At 41.7% G+C, this 16,172-nt stretch overlaps 1 protein-coding gene across 3 annotated transcripts in view; it reads left to right on the top strand.

Moving 5' to 3' along the window:
- LOC133649060 (FERM and PDZ domain-containing protein 3-like) overlaps positions 1–12,112 on the top strand; it is a 53,957-nt gene extending 41,845 nt beyond the window's left edge. Inside the window, exons 7-12 of one of the 3 annotated variants that reach the window (XM_062045817.1) lie at positions 394–520; positions 1,359–1,448; positions 6,074–6,253; positions 6,351–6,486; positions 7,073–7,216; positions 8,548–12,112. In XM_062045817.1, coding sequence (XP_061901801.1) covers positions 394–520; positions 1,359–1,448; positions 6,074–6,253; positions 6,351–6,486; positions 7,073–7,216; positions 8,548–11,336 — 3,466 coding nt within the window. In that variant the 3' untranslated portion in view covers positions 11,337–12,112. Of the gene's footprint in view, positions 1–393; positions 521–1,358; positions 1,449–6,073; positions 6,254–6,350; positions 6,487–7,072; positions 7,964–8,547 lie in introns of all 3 variants that reach the window. The other 2 variants (XM_062045816.1, XM_062045818.1) reach the window with 2 other exon arrangements.
- Positions 12,113–16,172: the final 4,060 nt, after the last annotated feature.

The raw sequence follows: 16,172 nt of genomic DNA, 5'->3' as shown, positions 1-16,172 counted from the left end.
TTGTGTTTGACTTTACCTTCTGCTGTTACCAAATAGCATTATTTTAGTTTTACAAAATTTCCAAAACAGTTTGTGTCAGACTTAAGCAGCCCCGCTGAATATCATTCGGTTTTTATAAAAAACGGAGGTAAATTATTATTTTTTTTCAGCTATCATTAAAGAAAGAAACCCATTGCTTCGTGAAATCTTAATGTATTATTTCAAACCCCCAACCTACAATTAGCTTGTGCCATCACAGCCAGAGAAGGGCGACAGATCTACTCTTCTTGTAATAACGTCCACTGGCTATGACGAGTGTTCAAGCAGAACGTAAGCCAGTCTCACCGAATGTGACTTCATGTTTAAAAGTTTCTTTAGTCTAATCATTAGTTGTTTTTTTTTTCTCCATCTCAGAAAGGAGTGGGGACTTGAGCCTTTCCTTCCCCTCACACTGCTTCCAACAGTCAAGGAGAAGAATGTGTGCAAGATTCTGTCACAGCTGTTGAAGACCTACCAGCATCCACCACCATCGGGCAACAAGGTGCAACCACTGATAAGACTAATCTCTTGTCTGAGACATGACTTGACTAAAGCCGTACCCAGCACCCATGTTGTCTGAATAATCATTGTTCAAAAGAGCATCTCCCTATGTAGTTGCACAGAGGTGAGATCTGGAAAGTGGTGCAATCTTTCAACAAAATTGGTCTACTTTATACAATCTGAGGCATTCGTGTTTTTTGTTTATAGGGATTATGTGCATATTTCTGAAGATTAGCGAGAGTAGTTTCAGTTTCATAAAACCACTGCTTGTGGACTACTAATTATCTCGAGGCGTTTCAAAAGGATTTTATGTATTGAATAATTGTTCTTGAGAAACAAAATCAAATATTTATTACTTTTACAGTAGAATATAGGTGTTCTCAGCAGAAAATATTCCTGCAGATGATTTACATTTTTGGAAGCATTATTGTCCTGAATGTGGACATAGCCTGAATTTCATTAAGCAAAACAAAAAACAAAAGGCAGAGATGATTAACTTATCTTGTAAAATGAACTCAAAATGCCAATAGGAGATTTGACAATTCTCTACTGCCATTGTCCAGACAGTTTGTACGTCTTCTAAAAGATTATTGACAATGTTCTAAGACTATTACGCTGTAGTTACAGACCACCGTAAAGGTGAAGACAAGAAGCTATTGTATTTTGTGGTCTGTCCTGTTAAGTCTGTATAATTACCAACCCTGCAGCTTTGAAAAAGCTCCTTTGAGGTTTTGGATGTAAGTGTTGCAGAAGCCTTTATCACAACATGTGTGGCTCAACAGTGCCACCATGAGGTTGTTTTGGAAGAATGAGCTTTGAATATTGTTTTCTGTTGACAGGTGCCTCCTCTCCAGGGAAAGCTGCAGTACATGCGTGTACTCAATGACCTCCCACCCTTTGGGGGAATACTGTTCAACACAGTTGAAATGGTAAACACATCTTTAAAGGCCACTGTGTTATTTTCATATGGATCTTAACATTTTAAAGGCCTACTGAAATGAAATGTTTTTATTTAAAAGGGGATAGCAGATCCATTCTATGTGTCATACTTGATCATTTCGCGATATTGCCATATTTTTGCTGAAAGGATTTAGTAGAGAACATCGATGATAAAGTTCGCAACTTTTGGTCGCTGATAAAAAAAAACCTTGCCTGTACCGGAAGTAGCGTGACGTCTCAGGTTGAAAGGCTCCTCACATTTCCCCATTGTTTACACCAGCAGCGAGAGCGATTCGGACAGAGAAAGCGACAATTACTCCATTAATTTGAGCCAGGATGAAAAATTTGTGGATGAGGAACGTGAGAGTGAAGGACTAGAGTGCAGTGCAGGACGTATCTTTTTTCGCTCTGACCGTAACTTAGGTACAAGCGCTCATTGGATTCCACACTCTCTCATTTTTCTATTGTGGATCACGGATTTGTATTTTAAACCACCTCGGATACTATATCCTCTTAAAAATGAGAGTTGAGAACGCGAAATGGACATTCACAGTGACTTTTATCTCCACGACAATACATCGGTGAAGCACTTTAGCTACGGAGCTAACGTGATAGCATCATGCTTAAATGCAGATAGAAACAAAATAAATAAACCTCTGACTGGAAGGATAGACAGCAGATCAACAATACTACTATCAGGAGACACCGAACCAAACACTGGACATGTAACTACACGGTTAATGCTGTGCCGCCTGTCAAAGCCTAGCAATGCTGTTGCTAATGACGCCATTGAAGCTAACTTAGCTACGGGACCTCGTCAGAGCTATGATAAAAACATTATCTCTCCACCTACGCCAGCCCTCATCTGCTCATCAACACCGGTGCTCACCAGCGTTCCAGCGATCGACGGCGCGACGAAGGACTTCACTCGATCATCGATGCGGTCGGCGGCTAGCGTCGGATAGCGCGTCTGCTATCCTCAAAGTCCTCCTGGTTGTGTTGCTGCAGCCAGCCGCTAATACACCGATCCCACCTACAGCTTTCTTCTTTGTAGTCTCCATTGTTCATTAAACAAATTGCAAAAGATTCACCAACACAGATGTCCAGAATACTGTGGAACTTTGCGATGAAAACAGAGCTGTTTGTATTGAGATACAATGTGTCCGAATACTTCCGTTTCAACCATTGACGTCACGCGCATACGTCATCATACATAGACGTTTTCAACCGGAAGTTTAGCGAGAAATTTAAAATTGCACTTTCTAAGTTAACCCGGCCGTATTGGCATGTGTTGCAATGTTAAGATTTCATCATTGATATATAAACTATCAGACTGCGTAGTCGGTAGTAGTGGGTTTCAGTAGGCCTTTAAAGGTCGAATATTACATACACTACCTTAAATAACTAAGTCTCATTGTCCCACAATCGTGTATTGAAAGTGCGTTGCCAAAAAAAGTTTGCGTTGGTGCTGTACTTCATACAGTTTAAAAGTAAGGGTCTGTCCCCAGAAAACTGTTTTTAGGTGGAAACGGTGAAGATATGTTCCATTTCAGCCTTTTATTCCCACGCAAACTGCATTTTTGGTGGTCTGAAAAGTAAGTATTTGAAAACTGTTTCCAGAGCGGGAAGGTCTGAAAACACTGGTGTTGTCGTTTCCATGGGGCGAAGGAAGCCGCCAGAGTACCCGAGAATTATGTCGTCTCCGCCCCGACAGGAAGAAGGCACGCTTAACAGCTGTCAACAACAAAGCTATGATTTGGCTGTACAATAATTACCATTAGCACTATGGCAACAAAACCTCGTCGTCATCTGTCAACTAGACATGTAGTACAGACACATACACAATGATGATAACACGCGTCATATTATTTCAAAGCTTGGGCCTCTAGAAGAACGAGTGCTTGTTTGTCTTCTTTACTTAGAGACTTAGACTTCCTTTTATTGTCATTCAAATTTGAACTTTACAGTACAGATAAGAACAACATTTTGTTGCATTAGCTACCATGAATTGATTTATGTGGACTTAAACAAGTTGAAAAACTTATTTGGGTGTTACCATTTAGTGGTCAATTGTACGGAATATGTACTGTACTATGCAATCTACTAATAAAAGTTTCAATCAAGCAATCAAGCTCGTTGTAGTGCAGGATAAAAGAGCAATAAGGTGCAGATATAAATAAATAGATTACTGTACAGATAAACATATTGCACTTTTGCATATGCATCCATGTTTATGGAGGTATGTTATATTGTCTTTATATTCCAGGGAGTTAATCCGTTTTGGGGGGGAATTGAGGGGATTATTTTAATGCGTTCAAGAGTCTTATGACCTGAGGGAAGAAGCTTTTACAGAAACTGGAGGTTCTGCTACGGAGGCTGCGGAACCTCTTTCTAGAGTCCAGCAGTGAAAACAGTCCTTGGTGGGGGTGGGAGGAGTCTCTGCAGATTTTCTGAGCTCTGGTCAGGCAGCGGCTTTTTGCGGTTTCCTGGATAGGAGGAAGAGGAGTCCTGATGATATTTTCTACTTTCTACTACTGTACACTACTGATAAAACTAGTGTTTTACCGGTATATACTGTAATTTAAAGTACTAGTGATGTTTAATATTGTAACTTTTTGTTTTAAGTGTGTAATGAGAATGAGACAATGTTGTTTAATTTTAAGTTAAGTGAAAGTTAAAGTACCAATGATTGTCACACACACACTAAGTGTGGTGAAATGTGTCCCCTGCATTTGACCCATCACCTCGTTCACTCCCTGTGAGGTGCCGCGCCCGAGAATAATTTTTTGGTGATTCAACCCCCAATTCCAACCGTTGATGCTGAGTGCCAAGCAGGGAGGCAATGGGTCCCATTTTTATAGTCAGTATGACTCAGCCGGGGTTTGAACTCACAACCTACCGATCTCAGGGCGGACACTCTAACCACTAGGCCACTGAGTAGGTTTTGTGTGTGTGTGAGTGCCTGTGTACTATTTCCTTTTTTATTTGACAAGATTCGCTTTTTAAAACAGTGCACAGTATCAAACAAAAGACTGTATACGTTAATCCATGCAGACAATATCCAACATCCTCTTCTTTATTTTCCCAGTTGTGGGCGCCTCGGTGGATCCTTCAAACACGTTTTATTTAGTCTCTTCTGCGGCTGTCGGGTGTCTAAGTAAACAATTTAGAATGTTTCATCACATTATAACTATGTGTGAAATATGAACAATGTTAGGAAATAGGAACAACACACCAACACACAGATTATGCATCATAACTTAACACTTACATTATGCTAGCTAAACCAGCTATGATATGGCATAACAAGTAGCTCGTAGCAGTTAGCTCGTCAAGATTCAAGTATGATTAAACTTACCAGAAGCGCATTTCTGCTTTAGTTGTCCACTCCAAGACTCCAAGAGACAATATATCGCTGGTTTGACTGTAAGTATTCGAGGACAGCTGTACAATGAGGCGAGTTTCAGTGGATGAAGAATCTTCAGGACTCCCGGTCAACATTCTCTTGATATTTCACAGTTTTTTTATTTCCACCTCGTCCTCTGTCCAAACAAAAGTGTAACTTTGGTTGTGCGCTTCTGCCATCATCACTTTTTGTTGTGACGTGTGACTGGTGAATAGAGAATAGAATTTTAGGCGCGTGCGCGGTTTCTTCTATAGTTTTGGTGGTTCCGGTGGCTTTGTTTGCATGCAGCGCCACTTATGGCGAGGTAGTGTATGACATCATCCTCACCCAGGAAACGTTTCCGTCTGAATGTGACTCACTATTGATAGGACAATGTGGGGACGCATTTTTTTATAACCCAAAACAAAAAAACAAACATTGCTGTGGGGACATGCCCTAAGACAAACCATTTTGTATGAGCTGTTTGACCACGCCTGTCTCTGACAGTGTGTGACTCCAAGAAGTTGAACTGTTGTGAACTGTATCCACTTTTTACACACACACTGTAACTCTGCTCTTGTCCAAAGTAATAGATGCCATATATCACATACAATAATGTAACATTAAGGAGTGGGACAAGAGGACACAAATGTTAATAACATTTGCATAGCTCTATGTGTTGCAGTGCCTGTAATACAGTCATATTTAAACAGCAACATTATGCTCGGTTAGTCTATTCCCTGAAGAAAAACAAAATGATAAACACACAACTCCCAAGTCTGTACTGACAGTTAGTTGGCAGAGCACCAGGCGTTATATTAAGATGTGAAGTGAAGCCTGTTCTTTTACAAAGCAGTTTTCTGTGAAGTGGTGGGCGAATACACAGGGTGGGTACACCTATCATTCATCACGCCCATGAGGAAGGAGATGTTTCTTTCCTGGCATCATAAAAACCTGCAACTTCAAAAGTACTGTTTTGAGCACGTCTTCTCTCAAAAGTGTAGCAACCAAATTTCTTCTCATGTGATGGTGCAAGAGAAACATATTAGTCGTGTGTGATCTTTTAAAGACGAATATTACCGATGTAGCGGTCTTTAGAATTGACTGTTTAAGGACATTATTTTACCCGGAATATGTACTTCACTGTGCAACCTACTAATAAAAGTCTCAATCAATCAATCAATCAATCAATCAATCAAACCCATGTAACTATTCTGCATTGTTCTACAGGATGAAAAACAATCAGCCACAAATCTTCTGGTTGGTCCTCGACATGGAATCAGCCATGTGATTGATCTGAAAAACAACCTGACTACCGTTCTGACAGAGTTTAGTAGGATATCCAAGATCCAGCTCTATCGAGAGACCCAAGGAGTGGCACGTGTGGAGGTGTCAATCCACGATGGAAAGGTATTACAACGCTGTTTTACTTAAAAAATGTATTAAATATGATGACTACTTCTTCCTTATTGATGTTTAACATTCCCTTCCCTGCTACCCTCTGCAGCCGCTTGTGCTACTCATGGAATGGCCTGATGCCAGTAACTTTGCCTGCCTCATCTCTGGATACTACAAACTGTTTGTAGACCCAAAAAGGAACATTTACTTCAGGATCCCTGGTCAGTCTCATATGACCAAGGCAGGTATGTTGGTACAAAACACAACTGACTTCAAAATCCTTTAGGGCATTTGTAGTGCATCACAAAAGTTACACTGTATTGCCTTGGGACAACACAACACAACACAACAGCATGTTAGAATAGTTGGTTTATTATATTTGTTGGCTAATACATTGCATAGACTGAACATGTAATAACGTTGAATTGACATCACGTGGCACCTTCTGCTGTCTGTCATCTTCATCTTGGCTCATCAGACAGACATACTCATTCTTTTTCCTGCAAGCCAACCATAACATTATGGAATTCCAGTGTGCAACCTTTTGCTGTGATCTCAAACTTTTGTTCAAGCATGAACAGATCTACTGCCATTTGCTGTGTCTACCTGTAGTCTGCATCAAGGAAGGATCGTCATACCATCACATTCCACCTGAACCTAACCCTACAACCTCAGACGTCAGCTTTCAGCATCCATTTGTGAAATAAAAAATACTCCACATGAGATCATCAACTGTTGCCTCTGCTTTCCCATTTGGATCTTCTTAAAAATCAACCAAACAAATGTTTAAAAGCCTCAAACTCTTCACTGCTCTGACAATTCTGTCCTCAGATTACAGAAGCTCCCACCATTCACACCCGCGCTCTGGGGCAACCGGATTACCAAGTGGAGGGCGAAGAGGGGATGAGAGAGAAAACTCGCACAGAGATACAGGGTCTTCCAGGGCCGTAGCCCCTGCAGAGTCTCAACATCTAGGTCTGTGTCATTTCCACCTTCAGGAACAACAACAGTTTCAGGAGCTCCAAGCACACCCTGAAGCTGAACTTGACATCAATGAGAACTTTATTTCCCAGGAGGCCCCTGGGCGGCCCCGCACCAAGTCAGAGCCAACGCAACAGAGTACCGAGGATATTGCTGGGGTTTCAGTGAACCCCCCAGTAGATAATGCAGGATTTAGAGTCCGAGCTCAAACATTGGCTCAGACGCAGAAAGCACCACGGTTCTTCTGTGACTCCTGCAAAGACAGGCAGCGGAATGGAGATTTGTCAACAGCTGAGAACAGTGGTCGAAGCTCAGGAAAAGTGTGCTCTAGTGCTTGTGCTTCTCGAAATGGAGGTAGCGTTGACCTCATGGCCCTGCCGCCCCCTGGGAATGAGGACGACGATGAAGAGGAGCCACCCGTTGAAGGTGAAAAGCTGCAGCTACCACCACCTGCGATTGCTGCCCCACCACCTGGCTTTAGAGACAACAGCTCTGATGAGGATGACTCAAAGAGAGGAAGGAAGGCTCGGACCAGCGGCAACACAGCAATTACCAGTGGGAAACAGCGCCAAACTAAAGAAGCCGTGCCTGTGACACTAATTGATAACGTGGCTACAAGAACAGTTCGAGATCATGCACAGGAACTTGACGATGCTTTGGTGTCCACCTTACAGGCTCTAGAGGCTTTGGCAGCTTCTGAGGAGTATCCCCATCCCCACCAACAGCCAACACAGACTGCAGGTCAACAGCCTCAGTCATACTATCGTCCACATCTCAGTAACTGTAATCAGACTTTTACACTACATTTGCAGTGTAGAATCACCTGTTTTCCTACAGAGAAATGGCAACCAAATGTTACTATTTCAAATGGCAGTAATTCATATATAATGGCTGCATAAACACATAATAAAAGAACATTAACACCCTATTGTAATTTAGCATTACTGATTACTAAACATAGACAAAAAATAGTTAAAGACAAGAGAAAAAAACCTAAGCCGCAATAGTTTTTTACTTTTACTTTATAAATCCTGTCCCTTGAAAATTGTATTACCTCATCCTGGCTTATTTATTAAGAGAACAAATATGGCATGCACAGTTATTTGTCTCTGAGCAAAGAATGTCCAATAATGTAGTGATCATTTAGAATGGCAAAAACTGAATACCAAGAGACTAAATAGAAAAACTGGACACTGCTTAAGATGAATCCACATAGTTGCAAATGATTGATTACAAAGCATTTTTAATGGTGATTTAATTTTTGTAAATGTACCCTATATTTCCTTGACCATCCTACTCATGTGCGTTTATGTCCCATTCCTCAGGGCTCATCGTATTGGCTGCTATTACACCAGAGTCATCGTTGGACTCAGGCCATGAGACCAATTCTTCTGAACTGACAGATGTTTCTGAGATGGTTTCAGCGATGAAGCAGAATCAAAACCAGGCTTACCTGTTAACACATCATATAAACAAGGAAAGTCGCCTCTGCCGCCGCGACTTTCCTTTGGCAATCCCTGGATGCACAGCAAAGACAATAGGGACAGGGGCATTTTCTGTGGGTCAGATACGTGCTGGATGTCCACCCAAGCAAGTAATTCTCAGCAAGACTGTACCCTTCAAAGTCGACCCTTGTCAAGACTCTGGAATTGTCGGTGTTGTGAGGGAGCATAGAAGCAATCAAGATACTATTCAGAATGAACAGACACTTGAATTAAATGCAAACTTTGATTCTACTAAAGCAAACATTCATAATCCTACATCTAAACCAGCTGAAGAACTTAAAGTGTCTGAGGTTTCGCTTTCAGCACAAGTCACTAAAGATCCAAAGTCGTCCAGTGTCACTGGGGATATTCAAAGGCTAAATCTTCCTGATGGCGTAAAGGAGAAGACAACACCACCTCTTAATACAGACAAAGCCTTATCTGTTCTATTACCTGTGGACAGAACTGCCTCAGCCAAGACTCCCCTGACTAATATGTGCCAAGACGCCGAGACTGCCTCTAGCGAGACCAGTAAGCCTTCCAGCTCGACAGAATTTCTGTCAGTTAATGATCTTTTCTGCACATGCCCGGTGCAACAGGGACCCGGGCCTCAGTTGAGAATCAAAGATGCACAGGTTCAGAAGGTAGTAGTGTTTCAATCCTCATCCCCTACTGATGATGAGCATCTACGAGCAAAAGGACTCTTCTTGGCTAACAACAAAGAAAATGCCATAAAAATGGCAGCAGAATGTAATTTGGCAAAACCAAGTCCTAAAGTGCAGATCAACTATTCCCCTAATTTGCCTCTAAAAGCAGAGAGAAAAGATGAAGCCGATAGCATGACAGATGTTGTCCCTGGTAAATCCCACTCCGAGCCACAGATATGTGTCACAAAATCATTACCTAATTTAGAGGATAACACACCAATATCCTCTTTAGATAAGGTATATACTCTGCCAGCGAGAGAATCAAAGAAAGTGGACAGTTTAAAGGGGAAATCCCAGCGCAGTGCCCCTTTTTTGAGCATTAGAAATTTACTTTCAGCAACGTTTCCGGCAAGAATGAGGAGGGAAACAGATGAGCGAAGGGCTCAACTGCAAAAGGTTCGTCAGTACGAGTTGGAGTTCTTAGAAGAGCTGCTGAAACCCAAGTCCTCACAGGGAGAATTTTTGCCCCAAGGATCCTCACCTGTGCCCTCAGGGACTCCTTGTGCATGTCAGCTACGCAACAGCCCTGTCCTAAAAGCACCAGGTATCTCCAGGGAGCAGAGACGTAGCTGTGACTGTAAGAGAATGTGTAGAGGTATGAGGTTACCTGATACGCCAGTTGGCTCCATGACAGAAACGCAGAACAGAGGCAGGGAGAGAACTACAGCAAATACCCCTCCCACGGTCACCAAAGCACCTCATAGTGAAGGTGCTACAAGGAGATCTCAGAATTTGGAAGTCAAGACTGCACGAATACGTTCCATCAGCCTTGAATCAAGGGAGCCAAGGGGAGAGCAGGGCTCCTGCTTGCCAACTGGTACCTCACAAACAGACTACGTGGAGGAACCACAAAAACTCCAGAGGCGATATAGCATTGGAGAGCTCGATAACAATACTAACACTCCGGTTTATGCTGAGGTGAAGCCCAAAACCAAAAGTCTTGAGAAAGAGATGGAGAGAGTGAGGGCCACAGGATTGAGGCTGCCGACCCCAGTGGAGCCAATTCATACACAATCTCTTCAGCCGGACGGGAAGGGGAAAAAGAGTGTGTTTTTTATACAGAGCAATGAGTTATTGTGTGAGAATAAAGGAGAGACCGCGGAGGTTCTGCTGACCTTGCCCAGCGAAGACAGCGACGACAGGGACAAATGCTGCTCATTCTGTTTCTGCTACAGGAAATGTGAGGCAGCAGATGAGAGCAGTGAGAAGGACGAGTTATCCTACTCCATTCCCCTTCAGGTTCTTCCAGGTATGGAGCTGGACTCAAGTACCTTCCCTGTTGTTAGCAAAACCCTCCAGGTTCTTAATGCAGAGGACTGCAGTGTAGAAGAAGACACAGAGAAAGAGCCGCACGCACAAGAGATTGACCTTAGAGCATGTGGTACACTGGAGGGGAGCCTGGCACGGGTCCAGACCCTACAGGGGAAATCCTTCAGCCTGCCTGATGGCTTCCTAAACGCCCAGTTGGATGCAAATGAGTTATTAGCTATCCTGCGTCAGTGTGCAAACAGCCCACAAGCTGAGGGTGAGGCTCGTCTTCAACCCTCACGGATTACAGAGTACAAACAGGAGCTGGCGGTGCGCTTCAAAGAATTCCGAGCATCTTGTCGAAGAGTGGCGAGTGTGGAAAAAAGCCCGACTTGTATGCTCGCCGTTGTCACAGCCAGCTTTCAAGTGTTGTGCGAATTAACGCAGACCTTCATTAAACTGGTCCGAGGGGTTCGCACAGAAACTCAAAGACAGCAGCTGTTGAGGAAAGTGGAGGAAGTCGCTATTAACTACACTTTGCTTCTCCGCGCAGCGGAGGAATCGATGGGACATTCAAGCAGCCTGCCAACGAAAACAGTGAGCCCTCAAGTGTCCTCCAACACCAACAACATGAGCTCACTCACCCGACCCATCAAAGTGCTTTCTGCCCAATAAGGAGAACTTTGGCGGGATTGTGAACAAAACCAACTTACGCGCATTAATTATTTATTTATTGTTTACATTTTTACTGAATGTGAAATGGATACTCAATGCAGCTGTTCCATCCCATGTTTACAGGCCCTGAGGTAGCCTTGTGGATATCGCTCTGAAATGTAAAGATTCACCAAACCAATGCACAAGTGAACAGAACCCCAAAAAAGACTGGGTGATACAGGGCTAATCACCTCATCAGTATATTATCAAAACAAATAATTCAATATCGTATATTTTATATGTAGTATAGATTTGAGTTGTGTCTACCTAGAAAATGTTTAAAAAATTGTGAAGAAAAAGAGTGATAAATATATTTAAAGAGAATTATTAAGATAATAAATATATGCTCTGGACATTAAAGAGAATTGGTCAAGTAGCGACTGCTGTAAAGTGCATAGTTTAAAGCAATGGTTGGTGACTATGTCGATACGTGGAACTAAATGTTGTAATGAAGAAATTTCTGTTGGCTATGTCGGACATATTTAAGACATCAGCGCCAGTGTTGGATAATAAAAACCGCTCAAAGCCAAGCGCAACTTATTAAACTTAGTCATGCTGACCCTATTGGTATGCACTGGGTATCATGTAGCAGAGACCCAAGTAACACTTTTATCCTCTGTACTATACCATCCTGTAGAGAAAGAACGCCCACACTGCACCCAAATACAAAATATGTGTTAACACCATCTTGCTTCACAATGCCACTTGCATCTCACTATTCATAAATTAAATGATAAATGGGTTATACTTGTATAGCGCTTTTCTACCTTCAAGGTACTCAAAACGCTTTGACAGTATTTCCACATTCACCCATTCACACACACATTCACACACTGAAGGAGGGAGCTGCCATGCAAGGCGCTACCAGCACCCATGAGGAGCAAGGGTGAAGTGTCTTGCCCAAGGACACAACGGACGTGACTAGGATGGTAGAAGGTGGGGATTGAACCCCAGTAACCAGCAACCCTCCGATTGCTGGCACGGCCACTCTACCAACTTCGCCACGCTGTCCCCATGTCATGTGCACAATAAGGAAGTTTTTTTTTGTAAATGGACAATCCAGACGCAATTAAAACATGAAGAGAACGAAGGTGCACCATGGCCCTAGAAATGCTTAATATGTGAATTTGGTTGTATGTAAACAAGCAAAAGGGACATGATGGTGTGCTCCCATATAGCGCAAAATACTACATACTGTAAAAGATGCTATAGTTTTAAGTACACTCATCCAACAGCAATGAAATAAGCTTACTCTTCAAATTTCACACAGCTTCCGGATTTAGAACTGAAGTTGAAATAATGTGTATTTCAGTGTTTTTTCCCCATCTTTCAACCATGAGTTTGACATCATTCTCATATCTAAAGCCTTCATAGGATCCTGTGTCATGTTAGGTTGTCGGGCGCACTATCAATTTGCTTTCTGTGTGCTTTTGTACATTGTGCAATCTAGGACATATATAAGAAACACACAAAGTAGTTTTATATGTATTTTAATAAAACTAACACATCAGCCTCCTGTCTGAAGTCTTTGTGTCACACCCGCTATAAGAAATGGAAAAAAAAAAGAAAGAAAAAAAGATGCTTTCACACTTGTGAATATGTGAACTGGCCCATTTTCTATGATTGAAAAAAAAGAATAAATTATATGAAATGCTGATTACATCACTGTATCTTTTCTTTCTAGTACAGTAAATACATCTCAAATTAAATTCTACCAAAAATGTCCCATGAATCATAAATTCTACCAATATTTCCCATAAATCATTTGGGGTGCTTGATTGTGCCATTTTTAGATGTGACTGTGACTCATTATTCAACAATATTATTTTATTGATGTTTACATCATTAAACAATAATAATGTATTGATATTATGTCCACCAACGTGGATTGTGGTTGTTGTTGTGGCATTTCTCATGAACATACACAGTCCATTCTACCATTCTTCATAAGTTTCTCAAAGTTTGTACATTGTCCTTTGATAATTATTGTTTTACAATAGGATAGCATACGTAGTATGTGAATATTTTTTAATTTGTCGTATTTAGAAATTTATTACACAAAACTTTAAATGTAAATATAAAGATTTGCGACTTACATAACTGTTAAAGTGTAAGATAAATAAGCATGAAACATGTATTTTTCTAAACAAAAATAGCAGCCAATGTTCTCTCATCAGCAATTTCACAAATACCATTATCTGGATGCTTTATTAAAGGCCTACTGAAATGAATTTTTTTTATTTAAACGGGGATAGCAGATTAATTCTATGTGTCATACTTGATCATTTCGCGATATTGCCATATTTTTGCTGAAAGGATTTAGTATAGAACAACGACGATAAAGTTTGCAACTTTTGGTCGCTGATAAAAAAAGCCTTGCCTATGCCGGAAGTAGCGTGACGTCACAGGAGGAAGGATTCCTCACAATTCCCCGTTGTTTACAATGGAGCGAGAGAGATTCGGACTGAGAAAGCGACGATTACCCCATTAATTTGAGCGAGGATGAAAGATTCGTGGATGAGGAACGTTAGAGTGAAGGACTAGAGAGGCAGTGCAGGGTGTATCTTTTTTCGCTCTGACCGTAACTTAGGTACAAGGTCTCATTGGATTCCACACACTCTCCTTTTTCTATTGTGGATCACGGATTTGTATTTTAAACCACCTCGGATACTATATCCTCTTGAAAATGAGAGTCGAGAACGCGAAATGGACATTCACAGTGACTTTTATCTCCACGACAATACATCGGCGAAGCTCTTTAGCTACTGAGCTAAGGTGATAGCATCTGGCTCAAATGCAGATAGAAACAAAATAAATAAATCCCTGACTGGAAGGATAGACAGAAGATCAACAATACTATTAAACCATGGACATGTAAATACACGGTTAATAATTCTCAGCCTGGCAAAGCTTAACAATGCTGTTGCTAATGACGCTGAAGCTAACTTAGCAACTTAGCAACCGCACCTCACAGAGCTATGATAAAAACATTAGCGCTCCACCTACGCCAGCCAGCCCTCATCTGCTCATCAACACCCGTGCTCACCTGCGTTCCAGCGATCGACGGCCTGACGAAGGACTTCACCCGATCACAGATGCGGTTGGCGTTTGCTATCCAAGTAACTCTTTGTTGTGTTGCTACAGCCAGCCGCTAATACACTGATCCTACCTACAACTTTCTTCTTTGCAATCTCCATTGTTCATTAAACAAATTGCAAAATATTCACCAACACAGATGTCCAGAATACTGTGGAATTGTTCGATGAAAACAGAGCAGTTTGTATGGTGACACATTGGGTACGAATACTTCCGTTGCCGTCGTGACGTCACGCGCATACGTCTTCATACATAGACGTTTCCAACCGGAAGTTTAGCGGAAAATTTAAAAATGCACTTTATAAGTTAACCCGGCCGTATTGGCATGTGTTGCAATGTTAAGATTTCATCATTGATATATAAACTATCAGACTGCGTGGTCGGTAGTAGTGGCTTTCAGTAGGCCTTTAAACTCTATAATTCACTCAAAAAGGCCCCCATGGTGTAATCCATTGTTTTTGTTGTTGGTTGTTTTTTGTATGTACAGTACACCTATTCATTCCTGTCTTAGTCTTCGTGATCTCCACTGTGGACTTCTGTCTGTATTTACTCATGTTTTGAGAGCAATAAAGGACATTCTGTAAATTTTTTCAGATATTTGGAAATTACATTGCGTAGATTAAGCGTGTCACAGTTCCATTACAAAACGTTGGTGATATTTCCTGGTTGCTTTGTTCACTTTTAACAGTTATTTTCTCTGATGCACACTTTACGCTTTGCAGGGGTCGCCAACTCGTCGATTACGATCGACCAAACGATCTTTGGGACTCTACTGGTCGATTCTAAAAATATTTGGAAAAAATAATGTTTTAATCTGTGACCAACAGACCCCCCCCCCAACAGGCGCATGTTAGCCGCTGAACACGGCCCCACCAATGAGCACAGATGCACAACTTGCCTTGGAAAGCCGCGTTGCGTGACATGCACATCTCAAAAAATCCTCAAGCTGCTACAATGCATTAAAGGCCTACTGAAATGACATTTTTTATTTAAACGGGGATAACAGATCCATTCTATGTGTCATACTTGATCATTTCGCGATATTGCCATATTTTTGCTGAAAGGATTTAGTAGAGAACATCGACGATAAAGTTCGCAACTTTTGATCGCTGATAAAAAAAAAGCCTTGCCTGTACCGGAAGTAGCGTGACGTCACTGGTTGAAGGGCTCCTCACATTTCCTCATTGTTTTCAATGCAGCGAGAGCGATTCGGACCGAGAAAGCGACGATTACCCCATTAATTTGAGCGAAGATGGAAGATTTGTGGATGAGGAACGTGAGAGTGAAGGACTAGAGAGCAGTGCAGGACGTATCTTTTTTCGCTCTGACCGTAACTTAGATACAAGGGTTAATTGGATTCCACACTATCTCCTTTTTCTATTGTGGATCACGGTTTTGTATTTTAAACCACCTCGGATACTATATCCTCTTGAAACGCGAAATGAACATTCACAGTGACTTTTATCTCCACGACAATACATCGGCGAAGCTCTTTAGCTACGGAACTAACGTGATAGCATCGTGCTTAAATGCAGATAGAAACAAAAGAAATAAACCCCTGACTGGAAGCATAGACAGAAAATCAACAATACTATTAAACCATGGACATGTAACTACACGGTTAATGCTTTCCAGCCTGTCGAAGCTTAACAATGCTGTTGCTAACGACGCCATTGAAGCTAACTTAGCTACGGTACCTCG

Source organism: Entelurus aequoreus, linkage group LG04 (genome assembly GCF_033978785.1).
Source record: "Entelurus aequoreus isolate RoL-2023_Sb linkage group LG04, RoL_Eaeq_v1.1, whole genome shotgun sequence".
NCBI classification, from domain to species: Eukaryota; Metazoa; Chordata; class Actinopteri; order Syngnathiformes; family Syngnathidae; genus Entelurus; species Entelurus aequoreus.
This window is presented reverse-complemented; position numbering and strand designations above follow the sequence as displayed.